We start from the raw sequence: 17777 nt of genomic DNA on the forward strand, positions 1-17777 counted from the left end.
CTTAATCAAGAAACGGGTCAACAAACGAACAAGATGTAACATGTTAGTAATTGAGCTCAGGAGGAACTGGTTGGTGGATTTTGTTACCACTGCCAGACCTTATGCAAAGCTGAACTAAACAGCTGTTTTGGGAGTGGCGTCGATTTAGTCATCTGTCTCTGGGCAAAAAAATATGCCCTCACCAAATGTTGAACTTCAGTAGTTCTCCTTTAAAATCCAGTCAAATGCAGCAGCTCAATCTTATCCAACTGTTAATTAAAAATACAGCATACAATAAAAATGAGTATGTAAGTATGAATACTCTTCACTAAATAAGTACAACACACAGAATTGAAGAATGAGGCTGAGCTTTACTGTAGTGGAAACTACCACAGAGAAAGTTTATATTTGTTTTCCAGGTGAGCATGGGTGATATTTGGGACAGGAAAGAATTGCTTTTCTTCATGACATCGACTGTTCAAGTCAACAAAAGACACAATTTGTGTAGGAAATGGACTTTCACGTGTTTCATGACTACCCTGCAGTCTGTGCTGTGGCCAGTGGAGAGCCAGAACCGTGTCTGTCAGTGGCCAATGTGAAGAATGTTTCACAATGATCTGTTTTTAATGTTTTATTAGGCTGTAACTAATCAAATCTCTGGTTTAGTCAAAGTTTTGGGATCAACATGGCTGGATTCAGGACAAGTGCATGCGATTCAGGACTGTCCTAAATTTTTCAGCGTGTCTGGTTTCCGGAATCTGTGGCCAGATCTGCAATGCGATAGCGTCACAGTAGTGCAAGATGTGGTCATGGAACTTTACAGGTATGTAGCTGGGCTAACTTCAACATGGGTGTGGTTACATGTAATCAAGGTGAGAAATGAGTCTTGAATCAGGAAGTCTGCATGTTGAAATCTGGTGCAGCCAAAACTAGAGCACTAGCAGAACCAGGGCAAGTATGGAACTGCTCTGTAGGGACCTCGACAGGTTAATCTTTGGACATAAATCAATCAATCACACATTTAATAATATGCACAGAACAAGATCACTTGAGATTTGAGATCCTGTCTGTAAATCAGACAGGATTGACACTTTATGAGAAACCTAACTGGGCTCCCCCACCCTGGCCATGGTTTAAGCTCTGGGGTGCATAAAAAACACATTTTTTATGTCTGTATTTACTCTCTGAGAGTGGTTAACAGACATCAGATTACCTGAGAGGTCTCATATAGTTAAAGGGCACAATGTGTTTCTGGGGAAGAAAATAAATCTCAGACCTATAATATTCACTATATTAATGAGGTAATAATACAAACCCAGAAATATTTATCTTTACAACAGTTGAATACACAAGCTGTTCCCCAGGGAAAATAAAGTCCAGAACACTGTTTGAGGCTAGAATGGTGGCAGGGTCCGCCATATATAAACATAGTAAAACAGCTGTTTTGTCTTTTCAGGTCAGTTTGTTTATTTTTTAGGCCTAAAAAAATAGTAAATTATAATCCCTCTGATTCAAATTTCTTCACCAAAACTACATAGTGCACCTTTAAATACAGTCAGAGGTGTACTTCAGTCTTAATCACTTAGAGATTTATTGATTAGTTGTAATTCAGACTCTTTTATAAGACACACTGGAGGCCACTTCAGAGACCTGATAATTGGTGTGATGTATTTATTTGCCTTTGTCAGTTTGAGGTTGGAATTCTCTGATAGCTGTCTTGAACTGATGACGATGATGTTTTTAACATTACATTTCAAGAGTGTTTCAAATACCTTCTTCCTCTCTCTTGCTCACTCAAGCAGACACACACAAGCCACACCTTCTCTCGATGCTGTGATGAAACTCAGCCTGGCAAATAAAAGGCAAATACGCACACTGACCTTATACTGCACTCTTATAATTGTCCTCATCCTGGGAAAAGTAGCGAGGAAGTGACCAATAGTATGTGGCCAAAAAAAAGGAAGAAAGTGAATGTGTGTTTGGGTGCAGAGGACAGGGAGAGGGATGAGTGAAATGTGGACAGAAGCTACCTGCTAGCTTCTTCCATATACGGTCTTAGTCAGAGCCAGGAGCCAAGCCTGTGAATTTCTCTGACTGTGCGAGTGAGCAATGCAGGGAGCGCGTATACGTGTGTGTGACTGTGAGGGTGTGTGTGTGTTGTAATGCATGCATGAGTCATGCACGCACCCGAGCTTTGAAATGGCCTGAGGAAGGGCATGATGTGTCCAGAGGAAACATTGAGAAATCACTGCCAGGCAGGAGTTCAAGAGTACAAAGTTCGAAAAAGGGGGGCGAAAAAAACAGAAAACATTGGTGTTTTCTCCCTTTCTAAAAATAAATCTATGGGTGCTGGTGAAGGACACAAATCAAGGTGAGAAGTGGTGAAGCAACATGCACATTCACATACACACACACACACACACACACACACACACACACAGACACACATGCTTACACACACAGCCTTAAAAAGGGAGATTCATTCATTTCCTCGGACTGGTCACATGACCCAAGCAGTGCATTCTTCCCCCCATGTGACTCCCTCCAATATCTCCTTATATGGATGTCATCCAAAGGAACTCTTAAAGGGATGGTTGTCCTGCCCTGGGTCTATACTTGGTGTGTGTGCGTGTAAGTATGTGCGTGTGTGTGCATGTGTGTGTGTGCGTGTCTAGAGTAGGATAATGCCAGTCTGAAGAGCCAGCTCCCTCATCAGCTCATTCACTCCTCTCAGTGTTGTCCTTAGCTGCTCCGTACCTGACGACATGTGGGCCGATTGTGTGTGTGTGTGTGTGTGTGTGTTTGTAGGTATGCGTGGTCACTTCCTGCGCGCATCTGCAGAGGTGATGTCCTGTGAAACCTACTTCCTGTCTCTTTCGAAGTGCTGGCTCCCATATATCCTTATTAGGAACACGTAGAGCCAGTAGGAATTCCTAGTGTAAGTTTATGAGTCTTTGTCCGGTGCCCTTATTGAGTTAAAACAGCACCCTGACCCACCCACTGAGTCTCTGGTCAATTTACAAGATGAGCTTTGCATGAGGAAGTGAAGACAGTGTAGATATCTAAACAAGTATGTCAGGTTCAAGGCTGCACAAGCGTTTCCTTGTTTTACATAGTTTGGGCGTGTGCATGAGCAGGTGAGAGACAGTATCAGTCACATAAATTGCGTAATAGGCCTTGCAGATGCGTTCTGACACCAAATATAGGTATGTCCAGCTAATTACACACCAGTCTATCGCATCTCATTGAGATTAGGCCCTGCCACTCATTTAAACATTACCAGGCAAGTGATGAGAGATAAGAGATTTACAGCTTCCAGAGTGTTTGCTGTAAACATACCTCAGCTCAGCCACGCTGACACTCTTGCGTGTGTGTGCAACACAGTGGCATGCCAAGGCAGACGTGTCAGTCAGGGTGTTAACAGCGCTGTCAGTGACCCTCAGATTGTTGCCACCCCATGTCCTGGCACTGCTAACCACGAGTGTTTGCCACAAGTGAGAGAATTAGCACAGTCTTGTGTGCGAGCCAGTTCTGCTGCATTACTTAATTCAAATGAATCACGGCCGTGTCTGTCTGTGTGCTGCTCTTAATATCCCCCCCAAAGCACGAAGATAGAACAGAAGGGTATATTAATCAAGTGTGCATCCAGGATATGTGGGCCCCCTCTCAATGTGGATGATGTCAGGGATTTTAAAACTATTATCAGATTGGACATCTACATGCGCTCAGGGAATCAAACAGAAAATATATAAAGCCACATATTTCAGTTTGTCATGCTCGAGCACCTTCAAGACTTCTGTGATTTCTCCCCCACGTTTATGCCATTCCCACTGTGACCATTCAAATGATTTAAGCTCTGAGAATGAGTTTCGTGGAGCAGCAGATTGATAATATTGATAGTATATAGGTTAGTTTCCCTGCTGCCTGTCCCCTCTGTCTTCTCAGAGCGCACAACGGTTTCTGCATGCGCCACACCCAGTGGATGCGGCAGAACCAATCAGAGGGCGCCGTGCGGAAAGTTCTCCTTTTATGGAGAGGGGCTGCAGCACGAGCTCTGATAAAATCCTGCAATTTATTGGCCTCCATTGCAGTCAAGTCCAGACACTAAACCCTACCGGAGTGTAGCGCTCAGTCACAGTCCTCCTAAAGCCGAGAACCCTCCCTCACACAGGTAAGACAACTGCGGAATGACTAGAAAAGTTTCTTTCTTGTTTTTGATATAGCCTTTTTATATTATTAGTTACATATGTTGACCAGTGAACTGAATTTAGTTATAATGTGAGGGTTTTTTATGCGAAGTTTCGTCACCGTTACAACCGTTAACTTAAATTCGCTCATTCACCTCCCATTCATTCTATATATATATATAAATATATATTTTTCGTCTTTCTCTAACCGTGCACCGGTTTACAGTTTCAGGGGATGCAACCAGTCCCGTTAACGGTTTTAAGTGTAGACATGCGTTGGCATGCCGTCGTTTATATTTCTCAGACGGTGTGAAATGACCCCCAAGTGCTCCGTGCTGTCATCGCTTCATCAGTTTAACAAATCAAGACCCGCGTTAAGTAGCTTGACCTTCTCGCTTACATGTAAGCACCTGCCTTGGCACGGTGTCCGGCTCTGGTGTCTCCGGTTTCACATACATAGAGACCGATGTTGGCAGACTCCGTTTTAAAAAACCGAAGCAGACGTGTGTAGTTGTGGTAAAAAGCTATGAAGTAATTTGACAGTAACGTGAAGGTTAAATGTAGTGACTGTCAGTTAAGAAGTTAACGGTAGCCCCTGCGACCGTAACCTTGTAACTATGGTGACGAGACATAACGATTCCCGTTAATGGATTAGAGAGGTGACAGGAGGTGGAATTTCAGTCACCTCAGCTGTTAAAACCGCTTTCTCTAAGTGTGAATTAGCGATGTGTGGATGCTTCGTGCTGTTGTGGTGATCCCAGTGAAGGGAGTGGTCGGCTGTCGGTGTCACTTTAGGTTTAACGACACACGGGGCGGCTTCACGGGCCGGGCCGCCGCCGTCTCTAAGCTGCTCTCACTTTTGCCTTATATGGCCATGACCAGACCGAGGGGAGAAACTGCCTTTGTTTCTCAGCTCTGGATTTGGACTGGAACCTGCGCCACTGCGACATCCAGCGTCCGGTCTCCATAATGACAAGGCTCTAAATCCAATTGATGTTTGCCAGATGTAACACATAGCTGTCACAGAGAATCCGTTTTAAACACTCTTTCCCCCCCTTCTCATCCCTCCTGTCCCTCTCTGTCCAGAAAATGGAAGATGAAATCGCCGCCCTCGTTGTTGACAACGGATCTGGTATGTGCAAAGCTGGCTTTGCAGGAGATGATGCTCCACGTGCTGTGTTCCCCTCCATTGTTGGACGTCCCAGGCATCAGGTACAGTTTTCCTGTCAAATTATACAAATCATAAGCTATGATTAGACATTTAATTTGGATTGGTTTTTAACTTGTTTTCCTTTTGCTCCTCAGGGTGTGATGGTTGGTATGGGCCAGAAGGACAGCTATGTCGGTGATGAGGCACAGAGCAAAAGGGGTATCCTGACCCTGAAGTACCCCATCGAGCACGGTATCGTCACCAACTGGGACGACATGGAGAAGATCTGGCATCACACCTTCTACAACGAGCTGAGAGTGGCCCCTGAGGAGCACCCAGTCCTGCTCACTGAGGCTCCCCTGAACCCCAAGGCCAACAGGGAAAAGATGACCCAGGTAACTATGGCTGACACGTTTCTTCTCTGTCTGTAAACTCACTCGGCTCACCTGCCGGGCCCTGCAACAGGCAAATGTGTTGCCACTCAGGCATTCCTTCTTCTGCTCAATCTGTCCATTTTCTCCTGCTCCTTCAATCTCCAGGGTTCCTCTGTCCTGTGCTGAACTTTTCATCTCTGTGGATGTTTCAGGTTTCTATCTCTCTGCACTGTGATGCATCGGGAATGACTAATTGCAGCATGGTCACTGCTGTTTTTCAAATTTAGAGTAGATTACAAGTATAAGTTTCTTACTACACTGGTGACTGCATGATGCAACAGATGACGTTGGAGCAGGTTGCTGCACCCATCGTGTACAGTCAACATGTCCAAACTAAAAGTACAGGGTTGTGTAATGACTGGTTTAGTATGGTGTTTATACTCAAAACAAAACTGGCCCGTGTGCTGTGCTTTTCTTGATCTGACTGTACTAACCCATACTACTTTACATGAGGTTACTGACTCACTGTTTTAATGACTCATATCTTATCTCTTTTCTCCAGATCATGTTCGAGACCTTCAACACCCCTGCCATGTATGTGGCCATCCAGGCTGTGCTGTCCCTGTATGCCTCTGGTCGTACCACTGGTATTGTCATGGACTCTGGTGATGGTGTGACCCACACCGTGCCCATCTATGAAGGCTACGCCCTTCCCCACGCCATCCTCAGGTTGGACCTGGCTGGCAGGGACCTCACAGACTACCTCATGAAGATCCTGACTGAGAGGGGTTACAGCTTCACCACTACAGGTTGGCACACGAATGCAGATTCTGAAACAAATACATTTTTGAAGCTGTGGAAAATTCTAAAAACTGACTTGGAAATATCATTTCTTGTCATACAGCTGAGCGTGAGATCGTGCGTGACATTAAGGAGAAGCTGTGTTATGTTGCACTGGACTTCGAGCAGGAAATGGGCACTGCTGCTTCCTCTTCATCCCTGGAGAAGAGCTACGAGCTGCCTGACGGACAGGTCATCACTATCGGAAATGAGAGGTTCCGTTGCCCCGAGGCCCTCTTCCAGCCCTCTTTCCTTGGTAGGTTAAATCAGGGAAACAAAAACTTTAAAGCAAAGTATCAATCCCCACACTGACTTAAATATACTTGTGGTTTTGAGTTTAATAACCAATTCATAGAGGTCATTAAAATTGTTTGGAAGCAGTGTGAATTTGATCAAAGTATACGAGACACAATAACTTAAAATTTACTTTACACCCTCTTTTAACAGGTATGGAGTCTTGCGGTATCCATGAAACTACCTTCAACAGCATCATGAAGTGTGATGTGGACATCCGTAAGGACCTGTATGCCAACACTGTCCTGTCTGGAGGCACCACCATGTACCCTGGCATCGCTGACCGTATGCAGAAGGAAATCACCGCCCTGGCACCCACTACCATGAAGATCAAGGTAAAACTCTTCCTCATTACTCACACTCTAATCCGCCCTGAGGCAATGATGGAGGAAAAAAAAAGTTCCAGAAAGATCTGTACCTCTACTGCCACACAGTGGACACTTATGGTTACTGCAGAGTTCAGTCTCTGTTTCTTGACTTTAAGATTCTAACACATTTAACTGTTGACTTGAAGGATGTAGGTTTATTGACTCTAGTATTTTAACACCGTTTTCCCTCTTTCTCCCTTTGCAGATCATTGCTCCCCCAGAGAGGAAGTACTCCGTATGGATCGGAGGCTCCATCCTGGCTTCCCTGTCCACCTTCCAGCAGATGTGGATCAGCAAGCAGGAGTATGATGAGTCCGGCCCCAGCATTGTCCACAGGAAGTGCTTCTAAACGAACTGTCAGTCCCCTCCCTCAAAACACACACTGCTACAAACGCAAACGACTGGCTCTGCATACACGCCTGCACCAACACACTGGTGTATGCTGAGCCCACAACACCACTTCCCATTTCCCTCATCACTATGGCTATGGCACCATGCCCCCTGATGGGGAGAAACTCTGCAGGAAGTACAGAGCGTGTGTCCCAGGCGGTGTGAATGTGTGAGGAACATGATGTCCATTGTCGTGTTTGTGTAGGTCATTCCAGATGTGTTTGTTCACCACCTTATTTGCCTCTATGAAGGTTTATTCTCTGGTGGGCCCATTGCCCATCAGACCTGTAGTATTGCTTAATATGTAAATTATGTAATCTGAAACTTGTTTTGATTTTGTACTTTCAGCCTTAAACGATACTTGGTCCAGTTTGTTTTTGTCATTATGCAAAAGACAAAGCTTCTACCTTGTATGGGGGTGTTAAAAGGTTTGTGCATGGGGCTTCATGCCTCTGGTGTACACAAGAACCCAATAAAGCGCACATGTCTGAGAATCTTGTCTGTGTTCTTGGTCTTGGAGCTCACAAATATAAACAATCAGCCATCCTTGGATAGATCCATTTGATCATCTGCACCTAAAATCTGTATGTTAATGAATGTAAGGTGCATGTTGCCTTACTGTTGACATGTAAAGAAGAAAAGGCACAGGTCTAAAGAATACATTTTTGATGGGTGGATTCCACTTAGTTGCACCCATTCAAGGTCCTGCTGTCACACTGTCATGGCTCACTAGTACACTTGACTAGAACAGGCTTATAATTAGTAATTACGATTTAACTACTTTGACCAACGACTCTAACATGCTATTTAAGTATTAACAGGAAAGACTCTGCAAAGTATGTTCAAACTGAATTAATGCCACAAATATCCATGTTTTCTCATAAGCTGAGTGTCTATTTGAAGGGTTTCTAGAAATATTTGAATATTTTGGAAAACTGTCAACATTGGAAACGATTAAGTGAGACTTATCGACAGGAAATTTCTTAAGAGTGAAACTAAAAACTTTTTAAAGGCTAAAGCCAGGAGTAATAAGTAGGTGCTGTATTCTGAAGAGATTTTGGGTGGAGTGTCACATCACCATTAATACTTTGATTATAGTGCCATCATGTGGACAACTGAATTAACATGAGTTGTAAGAAACAATCATATTAATGGGTACCAATTAACCAATAAATGGAAGAGACTACTAACAAGTTATATATGGTTACAAAACTGAACTAGATCTCTAACTTTATATAAAACTTCACATTTATTATTTTATAATAAAGTCTATAAACTTGAAATAATTTGATTCACTGACTCCCGTTTTCAAGAGGTGGGTTATTTCCTTAACCCATGTACCAACATACTGGCAAATATCAATTTTGTTTAGCTTTATCTTCTTGAAAAAAGCTGGCCAATTAACTTTACATAATAGTTTATTGTTATTTTCTTTATCATGTTGTGTAATATGCTAGTTTTTTGTTTTTTTTTTAACTTTTCTGTTTGTATTTAACATGTAACAATGCAATAGGTCTGTAATCCTATAATTATTTCTGCTAGATTTAATTTGGGCCACCAAGTAGTCTCAATTTTGTTCTTCATAAAGCATCTAAACATAATAAAACCAGTGGTGAAACTACAGTAGAACCAAAACTTCTATCACTGCAGAGTGGTTTGACTTTTATAAAATTCATCATCAAAATAGTTTGGAACTTTTACTCATGCACTGTATTTAAAGGAGACCTATTATTCTTTTTTTCCCTTCTTTTTCTTTCCTTCAGTGTGTTATATAAGTTCTTGGGCATAAAAAAGTTCTTTAAAGTCAAAAAGCCGGAGCCCCTCTTTCCCACAGAGAACACTGCTTCTGAAGGGCCTGATGATGTCTTGTCAATTGTCCAGGCTTCAATTCCTCGATTTCTTCACATCACTACATCACCATATCACACATTTGCACAATTGCCTATATTCACAGTAGAGGTGAAGCTAACTGGAAGCTGAAAGAACCACAGAGCTGACAGGAGTCACAGTGGGCAGTGTCAGGCTCAGGCGTGGGTGAGGTGACCAATCAGAGAATATTCAGGAGGGAGGCCTTAAAGAGACAGGAGCTAAAACTGAGCCACAGGGGCAGTACAGTCCTGCTGTATAAGAAAATTGATTAATTCAGCATGTAAACACATTGCAGTAGTAACCCAAAAAAGTATTACTTTAAAAAAAAAAAAAAAAGTTAATATTTTCTTGAAGTAAAATATTGTGGTAGTTGTAGTTTACTTGAGTACTTACTATCATGTTTATAAATATTTTAATCTCCTTTAATTTTTTATGATTATATCAAAGATTTCATTTTAAATTCTGTCTTTAATGAGGAACATAATTATTGGCTCTTCATTTTTCTGAGTGACAGTTCTGTTTGAAATTGAAGCGAACTGGGGAACAACCGGCAGGAAGTATGTCCGTCACTGACAGACTTCCGTCACTGTGCAACAGCAATTATAATCCGCCCTGTCAACGGTTGGACGTCCAGCCGGCGGAGGCTCACCGTAAAGCGGGCTCAAGAAAGCATGAATCGCCGGCTCGATAAAAAAAATCTGAAATCCTGTTGATCATGAGTGGGACCGTGACAGGGATTTCAGAGGACATGGATCGACAGATTGTACAGGTGAGTGATCCGACAGACCTGGACAGCACGGGACTAGTTGATATCGGGAGCGGACTGACGTTAACTGAACGGGCGTTAACGTTAGCTAACTAACGTTAATACTAAATTAGATCAGACCAGGCTTCACTCACATCTCAGTTAACTTTCTCAACCAAGTTAGCAACTAACGCGACGAAGTGGCAGAATGATGTTTTTGTTGTGTCTTTTTTTGTGTGTGTCTTTTTTCAGATGTAATGTCCAAATTAACCTGCTAATGAGCAAAAACACTGATTTGTGAACGAGTGAGCGGACAGAAGGAGGCAGTTTAGCTGTCGGTTCTGTTGGTTAATATGTTCATAGACTTTTGTATGCTGTTATGTAATCACGTCTGAATAAAATATTGCACCATAATAAATATTTTCCCACTAAAGAAAATGCTTCAACTATAACTTAACTTGTAATTTAACCATATCCAGAGTGCGAGTGATGTAGTTTTACGCTGTAATATCCATATTATTGTCTAAAGGTGCAATTGTTAATTTATTAGTTGTCACTTATTAGTTCAGTTGTCCCCTACTTTGATAACTGTGTGATTGCAGCTTCTTAAAAGCAAATAGTTCCTGATGTCCTTAACTCCAATCTGACAACTGAATGCAAAACAAGACATTTGAGGAACTCATCTTGGCCAAACATTGTTCACCATTTCCTGTCACATGATCGACGAAACAGCAAATCGATTAATCAAGAAAATAATCTTGACAAGCACAGAACATTAAATCCTTTTTGCATACAATTGCCTAATGCACTCAAACACATTAAAAGGACAGCTTCTTAATGTTGGACCTCAACAACTGAATATCAAAAATCTCCAGATTCCAGATAGGAATAAAAGATTAAGCCTGTAGCATCTTGGGCGTCTTGATAACTCCTTCCAAAGGTTGACTGAATACACAGACATTTTAAAAGCACCTAACTGTGACGCAATTGGCTTTTTTCCCCTCAGGCTGTTCGTGACGAGGACACAATGTCTTCGCCCTCGGTAGGAATGTCAGATTTGTCGGACGAGATCCTGCTGTGCATCCTCCGCCATGTTCCACTGTGTGACCTGGTGATGAACGTTTCAAACGTCTGCATTAAGTTACACACACTGTGCTACGATAAGACTCTGCTCTCAAAAGTCAGCATGTCTGACGAGTACCAGGTAAATAATTTTTGAACTGATGAGGAAATTGATTAAGTGAAGATATTCATCCCAATTTTCTGTTAATCTTCAAGTGCATGAATGTGTAAACAACTATGTGTGCTTTTCCTGAGCAACACAGTGGAATATTTGATGGGAACATTAAATTATATGTCTGTTTTTTTCCCTCCAGGCTGACGATATCTTGGTTCGCCACATATTGAAACAGATATCCAATCACGTGCAGTCTCTCAGCGTGAATGGCTGCTACTGGCTGGATGGCGCTACCGTGGAGCACCTTGGCCGCTGCAGAGGAGTGACGCATCTCGATGTCACTGGCTGTCGCCTCACCGTAGTTCGTCTCTCCGGCCTCCTATCTTCCCTCTCCCTGCTCAAATCGCTCGCCATCGATGTGATGGCAAACTTCAACTCTGCTCTGCTCAGTTCAGAGGCAGTGGCTACGCTGAGCCGCCTGTCAGAGCTCAGACAGACTCTGCTGTCGCCGAGTTATGGTGTGGTGCCATGTTGCGCTCAACTCCGCAAGTAAGAATTTGTGCGATCACTGTCATTTCACATGAGACGTATGTCCACAATCACCCCCTATTTGGCAATTGATGCACCATGTAGTGTCCATTATAATCTGGTATTTCCAGAACAACGAATGTTCCATTTGGCTGGAGGCTCTGTTAAGCTGTACTTGAGCAGAGTGGTGCTCGGAGGTGTATGCTAACACAGTTTGTTCAGCATCTTAGCATGCTAACATTGGCTAAGTTGCACGAAGTGCAGCTAAGGCTTACATAAGTATTGGACAAATTAAAGTTTTGACCTGATGATGGTCCTGGATGAGATGTCAAGGGAGTGATAACATTTCATCCTGAGGGGAGCATGAGTGTGTGTTCGCACTGTTCACTAAAAACTACAAAAGTAGGTAAGATTTATCATCGGGGGAACTTGAACATCTGTACAAAATGTCAAAATGTCATGGCAATCAATCCAATAGTTGGAATCAATTTAAAATGTGTGTTTGAGACCGGCCCAAGACCAGACCTTCTCATTTAAGATATGTGGATGTATCAAAGGACGGATAAACAGGTGTTGAACATGTGCGTCTGTGTTTCTGTGCAGGCTGATGCTGCAGTTTGACATCTCAGATGTGACCAGAGATGGTCTGGGTATCTCCTGTCAGTTAATGATGGGTCAGAGCAGTGTGCCACATTACCAACAGCTGGAGGAGTTCACTGCCAGGCTGGCTCCAGGAGAGGTGAGCTTGTTAGTGTGCATTTGAATGTCAAATGTTCCCATGTAACTGCAATACACTTTGTAGTATTGTGCAGTTTGTAATTTGTGTATCTGTGTGTTGATGTCCTCAGGTAAACCAGACCCTGCTCCTGCTCTACCTGGCAGTGTTCAGCGTTAATGTTCCGAAGCATCTCAGAGTTTTTCTCGTGTCGATTCCCGGGCCAAACCCTGCTCACTGGCCTGCTGCTCCGTCGCTGGCTCAGAGTTTGGGTCAACGAGGAGACCTGGAGGCCCTGCAGCTCCCTCGCTCCTGGCTGGATCCCTTGTCCCTGAAGCGAGCGCTGGAGGGAAACAGTCCAAAGCAGCTCAGCTTCAGCCGCTGCCCGGCGCTGTGGCCACAGGTGTTCCAGTCGCTGCTGGAAGGAGGAGTCAAGGACACCACCCAGCTGATCAGCCTGAACCTCAGCGGGATCAACCAGGTCCTTTACTCGGAGTGCAGGAGTGTTGATGATCAGCTTGATCCTTGGACAATGAGCCGACTGGCAGAAGGCTGTTCCAACATTAAACACCTGAACCTGATGCACACGCACTATCATCATGAAACCTCACCTGGGAGAGTTGGAGAAACACACCTGTGTGCCAGCTTGGCCAAATTCAGAAACCTGCGCTCTCTCACTCTGCCTGCCTGTGCTCTGTCAGATGGCTTAAACTCACATCAGATCTCTACAAACAACACTTCTCCCTCTGCGTTGCTCCTGGGGTTAAAGAAGATTCCACGTGTCGGAGTCCAGAACTTCAAGCCTGATTCAGAGTCTTCTGTGTCAGGGGACAGCACATCATGGCTCACACAGCTTTTAGCTGGCTGCCCACTTCTAGAGACTTTGGAGCTCATCGGCCCAGGTTTTGTCTCTGTGCTGCCTCGGCTCGAGCCTTGCAGTCGTGCCAGTGTGGAGCCTCGTGGTATGTGTGCGTGGGCACGGGGGGTTGGCGATGCACACATAGCGGCATTTGAGGCTTTGCCTCGATTACGTCGCCTGACTCTGGCTGGGCTTCCTGGGGTCCTTAGGGGGACAGGTCTGGTACAGATGGCCAGGCAGTGCAGAGATCTACAGGTGCTGTCTCTTGCCAACATGGGATCACTAAAAACCATGAACTACACTCCAGCCTTGCTGGACGCACTTAGAGAGTGTACACAGCTACAGGAACTCAGGTGAGAAGATGCCTCTGTGTACACGTCATTTTCTGTAATAGTAAAGACTAACACTGTCTCTGCTGTCTTTTGTCTGTGTTTTATAAAAACCTGTCATAATTTAGATTTAGCAGGTTGCATTTTCTTTTGACAGTTGTGGGAACATCTGTTAGTCTGATTTAATGTCTTTGCTCAGCTTGTTTCCATTTCTTGAACTCTGCGTGTCTTTTTTTCTCCCAGGTTAGAGCAGCCCTACTTGAATGCCAACAAGTTATTCTTTGAGGCTCTGTCCTGCTGCTCTCGTCTGCAGCGTCTCTGCCTCATCTCACGCAGCGGTACCTTTGACCCGACTGCCACAGAAGCCTTCATGGAGCGGTGCTGCCACGTCGTCATGTGCCACATGTTCATGAGCGGCACCTTGGTGGCTTGTCGAAAACTGGAGAAAACTTTGATTGACAGGTCAGTGATGGATTGCGCGAGGGCATGCTGTACATCAAACGTTGAATGTCGGCAGAAATATCTAACACACTTTCTTCACGCTTTCCTTCTGTTTTCTCTGTTAGATTTAAATGTCACCGCGCAGCCCTGAATGTGGTCATCTACCCGTTACAGCATGAAGACCTGCCAACGGTCATCAGACAGATCCCGCTAACGCTACTCGATCGGATAACTTTGTTTCAGAGCCACGTGGCCCAGCCGCCACATTTATCGCCGATGTGACATTAACAGAAAGCTTCAGTGTGATTGGTGCTCCACAGCTGAGGTGTTCAGACTGTTCTCTGCAGGAAATAAGATTCACAGAAACTGAGTCTCATCTGCACATGTGTTCTTTGATAGTGTGATTCATACATCATCAGCTGGTTCAGGCTGCTCTACAACAAAACATCATCATCATTGTTTACATTTACATGACAGAGTAATGATGGTGTTCAAAGGGAAATTCACTTCCTGAAGCTTGTTATTCCAGGACATTTCACATTTGGGGTGTCAATCATGGCTCCTGGGTCAAGAATCATTTCTGTTACTACATCACTGTGCTTCTTTCAAAATAAGTGCCAAAATATACATTAAAGATGTGTTTGTTTAGAAAACTTGCACAGAGGATGTGAATTAAATGACGTAATAAACTTTATATAAATTATTTGTAGTTGGTGTATATGTACAGTGTGTCTGTTCATGTCATCATACTGTAGTTTTTAACGCTCTTACAACAGATACAAACCAGCAGTCTTACATTGTTCAGTAGTTACCACAGTTGTGTCAAATAAGCCTAAAGGAATAGTTTAACATTTTGGGAAATGCACGACCTGCCGGGAGCTATATGAGTAGATTGTCACCTCTCTCATGTTTATTTATTTTAAAGCTATAGCAGCAGCTAATTAGCTCAGTGACTGGCATGTAGGCTGATTCTGTCTACAAACTGTTTCCAATCTATCTAAGCTCCCGAGCTTCGTGGTCAGAGTAGAAACATGAGCGCTGTATAAATCTTCTCAGCTAACTCACTCTGCCAGGAAACTCCCCAAAATGTCATATTCTGTTAACATATTCAGTTGATTTTGATTAATGTTCAGTACAAACTGCATTTAAATTAAAAAAAAAAAAAACTAACAAAAAAGACTTGTTTGCAAGAACAAATACGGTGCTATATCACTGAAACTGCACTTTGACACCATCAAACTCAGAGGTGGAAGGTCTCAATGAGTGTTTACAGAGTGTGCCAATACACCATCTGAGGTGTTTTTACCTCCATGTCTGAAACCTCTTACACAGAATACACTTAAAACTTACTCACAGATACCAGCCACCTAAATACGGAAAGATCCATGCAGTATTCCCTGAGAAATAAATAAAAATGTCTGGGAAAAAAGCCCCATCACTCTGGATCTCTTCCTATTACTCTGATCCGAACAAAAAGTCAATGGGGTCTCTTCTGGGCAGAGACCCTTTATCTATCAAAGTTTTAATTGTGTACAGTTTGTGTAATCCTACTGACAAACCAACCATCAAACAGACAATGCTGTAATTTATCATTTGTGGACCGACATTTGCTGGCATGAGATGAAGTGGACGCTTTTTGTCTGGACCTCTACTCCAGGTCACACAGCTGGGCGGTGCCTGCGACCCACAGCCCGGGGTAGAGCGGCTTCGTGAACGTGGTTTCCACTCTGTGCATCAGCTGCAGCCTCGTGTCCAAGACGCAGCAGTAGGTCAGAGTACCTGCCTTATGATCGAGGTACACGCCGACTCTGGAGGACTGAGGCTCTGGCACTGCCGTCTCCTCGTCATTGTGTCTGAAACATTTACTGTTTCTGTTTAAGTCTAAACTCCAGGATTTGTCGTTGCAGCCAAAAGCACACTCAGCATAATAGTCTGATCTGCCGAGATCTTTGTACGCCAGCGCTATCTCTATAGACCCTTCAAACTCCACCTCCCAGTAACAGCGTCCCGTCAGACCCTCTTTACACAGCACCTGGAAGAGGTGAGAGAACCTGTCCGGATGTTCAGGATACGTCTGGACTAAATCTGTGAGCTCCACCTTTCTGTTCCCCTCAGACAGAAGCAGCTCTCTGTATGCCGTGTCTGGGTCCAAGGTGAGGTGACAGTAATCTGTGACAGGAGAGGAAGAAGTACAAACACATGTATCAGCCCAAATATGCTGCCAAGGACAGATGTCTGTTTTAATTGATTTAGTTTTGTTATCAGTCGATCTGCACAGCGTGTCAAAGTTATCTTGCTTGTGTTCAATCTGCAGTTTCAGGATTCGTGGAGCATCATTTGTTCAAAAGAGAGACTGTGTTTGTTTTTTGAGACAAAGAAAACTCACATCTTAAGAAGTCTGCTCTGGTCCGAGGTTCATCTGTCAGTGAAACATCTGTTAGTTCCACAACAAATGCACACAAGCGAAACAATTCATTAATGGGGATAAATTGGAAAATTTGGAATAACCTTATTTTTTTAAATTGCAGCTGGCTCAAACTTGTTCAACATAAATGTGTATAAAATGTGGTGGTTTATGGTGCGAAGTCCAGCAGTGTGCTGCTGGTACATTTGTTGTGCAGGTGTGTGTTTGCTGTGTACCAGGAGCAGGTGTGGTGTTGGAGTGTGGAACTTCCTGGTCTTGCTCTTGGGCCTGTGCAGAATATCAAAAATAATTTTATTGATGAATGAATTATAACACCTGAAGAGAAACACGAGGCCTGCTGAAAACGTATGGTGTGTCTTATTTGTCCCATTTAGAAATAATCTGACTCAAAGAACTCAACTTAATGTAAGAACTACAGGTGTCACAGATCAGGTAAATCATTCACAGGATGCTTATGTGTTTATTTAAGTTTGCTTTCCATGCTTGTATATTAAAGGTCACATTCTTAAAACTGAGCTCTGGACGCTGTTATATGACTTTCTCTGCATGGTAATAATGATTATTTATTGCCTAGTTTATTAATTATTAACGTTCAACTGACCTTTTATGTGTTTGAATTTAGAGATTTTAATGACTGTGAAGCTTATTATTTTTTTTAATGTTGTCAGAATTATGAGAGTTTTAAGTAGGTTATGTGAAACTTAAGTTATTAAAGTTACTCACTTTTACCTCTAACACGGAGGATGCTGCTCCGCTTCTGTCCTCCATTGCTGTAACACTAGTTAAAACTTGTTTTCAGGTAGCCTGTGTCGACTCTGACATTTCTGGCGACTATTAAACTAATAAACCGAGTCTTTAAATGCTTTTCTTTAGTCTGGTTTGTCGTCTTCGCCCCTTGTTATCCAGGAAGAACCGTCAAAAATCTGTTTAGTGACCGGCTGAGGGCAGTGTCGTACGTTTACATTCAGAAACGTGACGTCTTTAACAACGACGCAGGCATAATAATCTACCACCGATGTAGTCGATCGGAGTGGGAGAGCCTAACCGGAATAGATTAAGCTTTGTCAACAATTTATTTTACCCAGTAATAAACAGTGGCATTTTAAT

The 17777-nt window shown here is 43.3% G+C and overlaps 3 protein-coding genes across 6 annotated transcripts; 2 read left to right on the plus strand and 1 right to left on the minus strand.

Moving 5' to 3' along the window:
• Positions 1 to 3993: 3993 nt before the first annotated feature.
• Positions 3994 to 8076, plus strand: actb1 (actin, beta 1). Its single transcript, XM_037080737.1, has 7 exons — positions 3994 to 4150; positions 5253 to 5378; positions 5472 to 5711; positions 6253 to 6499; positions 6595 to 6786; positions 6978 to 7159; positions 7398 to 8076. The coding sequence occupies exons 2-7, from the start codon at positions 5256 to 5258 to the stop codon at positions 7539 to 7541; spliced, it is 1128 nt and encodes a 375-aa protein (XP_036936632.1). The 5' UTR covers positions 3994 to 4150; positions 5253 to 5255; the 3' UTR covers positions 7542 to 8076.
• Positions 8077 to 10032: 1956 nt separating this feature from the next.
• fbxl18 (F-box and leucine-rich repeat protein 18) lies at positions 10033 to 14948 on the plus strand. Its single transcript, XM_037102264.1, has 7 exons — positions 10033 to 10220; positions 11203 to 11400; positions 11573 to 11922; positions 12505 to 12640; positions 12750 to 13828; positions 14048 to 14266; positions 14371 to 14948. Exons 1-7 carry the CDS (start codon positions 10167 to 10169, stop codon positions 14525 to 14527), a joined length of 2193 nt encoding a protein of 730 aa, XP_036958159.1. The 5' UTR covers positions 10033 to 10166; the 3' UTR covers positions 14528 to 14948.
• On the minus strand, positions 14617 to 17602 carry LOC119021783 (stonustoxin subunit beta-like). Of its 4 annotated transcripts, none has more exons than XM_037102293.1 (4): positions 17400 to 17602; positions 16886 to 16937; positions 16632 to 16679; positions 14617 to 16414 (listed from the first exon to the last, which is right to left on the minus strand). In XM_037102293.1, exons 1-4 carry the CDS (start codon positions 17436 to 17438, stop codon positions 15894 to 15896), a joined length of 660 nt encoding a protein of 219 aa, XP_036958188.1. In that variant the 5' UTR covers positions 17439 to 17602; the 3' UTR covers positions 14617 to 15893. The 4 variants fall into 4 exon arrangements, with proteins under 4 accessions (XP_036958188.1, XP_036958205.1, XP_036958180.1 ...); XM_037102310.1 differs by having other exon boundaries at positions 16632 to 16664; positions 17400 to 17601; XM_037102285.1 differs by having other exon boundaries at positions 17394 to 17601.
• Positions 17603 to 17777: the final 175 nt, after the last annotated feature.

Source organism: Acanthopagrus latus, chromosome 1, assembly GCF_904848185.1.
Source record: "Acanthopagrus latus isolate v.2019 chromosome 1, fAcaLat1.1, whole genome shotgun sequence".
NCBI classification, from domain to species: domain Eukaryota; kingdom Metazoa; phylum Chordata; class Actinopteri; order Spariformes; family Sparidae; genus Acanthopagrus; species Acanthopagrus latus.

Excerpts from the sequence above, each read along its gene's own strand:
- actb1 (XM_037080737.1), top strand. The coding sequence starts at position 5,256 with ATGGAAGATGAAATCGCCGCCCTCGTTGTTGACAACGGATCTGGTATG. Across the intron at positions 5,379-5,471 it reads TTGGACGTCCCAGGCATCAG|GGTGTGATGGTTGGTATGGG; the intron begins GTACAGTTTTCC and ends TTTGCTCCTCAG. Across the intron at positions 5,712-6,252 it reads ACAGGGAAAAGATGACCCAG|ATCATGTTCGAGACCTTCAA; the intron begins GTAACTATGGCT and ends TCTTTTCTCCAG.
- fbxl18 (XM_037102264.1), top strand. The coding sequence starts at position 10,167 with ATGAGTGGGACCGTGACAGGGATTTCAGAGGACATGGATCGACAGATT. Across the intron at positions 11,923-12,504 it reads TGTTGCGCTCAACTCCGCAA|GCTGATGCTGCAGTTTGACA; the intron begins GTAAGAATTTGT and ends GTTTCTGTGCAG. Across the intron at positions 12,641-12,749 it reads CCAGGCTGGCTCCAGGAGAG|GTAAACCAGACCCTGCTCCT; the intron begins GTGAGCTTGTTA and ends TGATGTCCTCAG.
- LOC119021783 (XM_037102285.1), bottom strand. The coding sequence starts at position 17,438 with ATGGAGGACAGAAGCGGAGCAGCATCCTCCGTGTTAGAGGTAAAA. Across the intron at positions 16,938-17,393 it reads CCTCCGTGTTAGAGGTAAAA|GCCCAAGAGCAAGACCAGGA; the intron begins GTGAGTAACTTT and ends TATTCTGCACAG. Across the intron at positions 16,680-16,885 it reads CAACACCACACCTGCTCCTG|ATGTTTCACTGACAGATGAA; the intron begins GTACACAGCAAA and ends TGGAACTAACAG.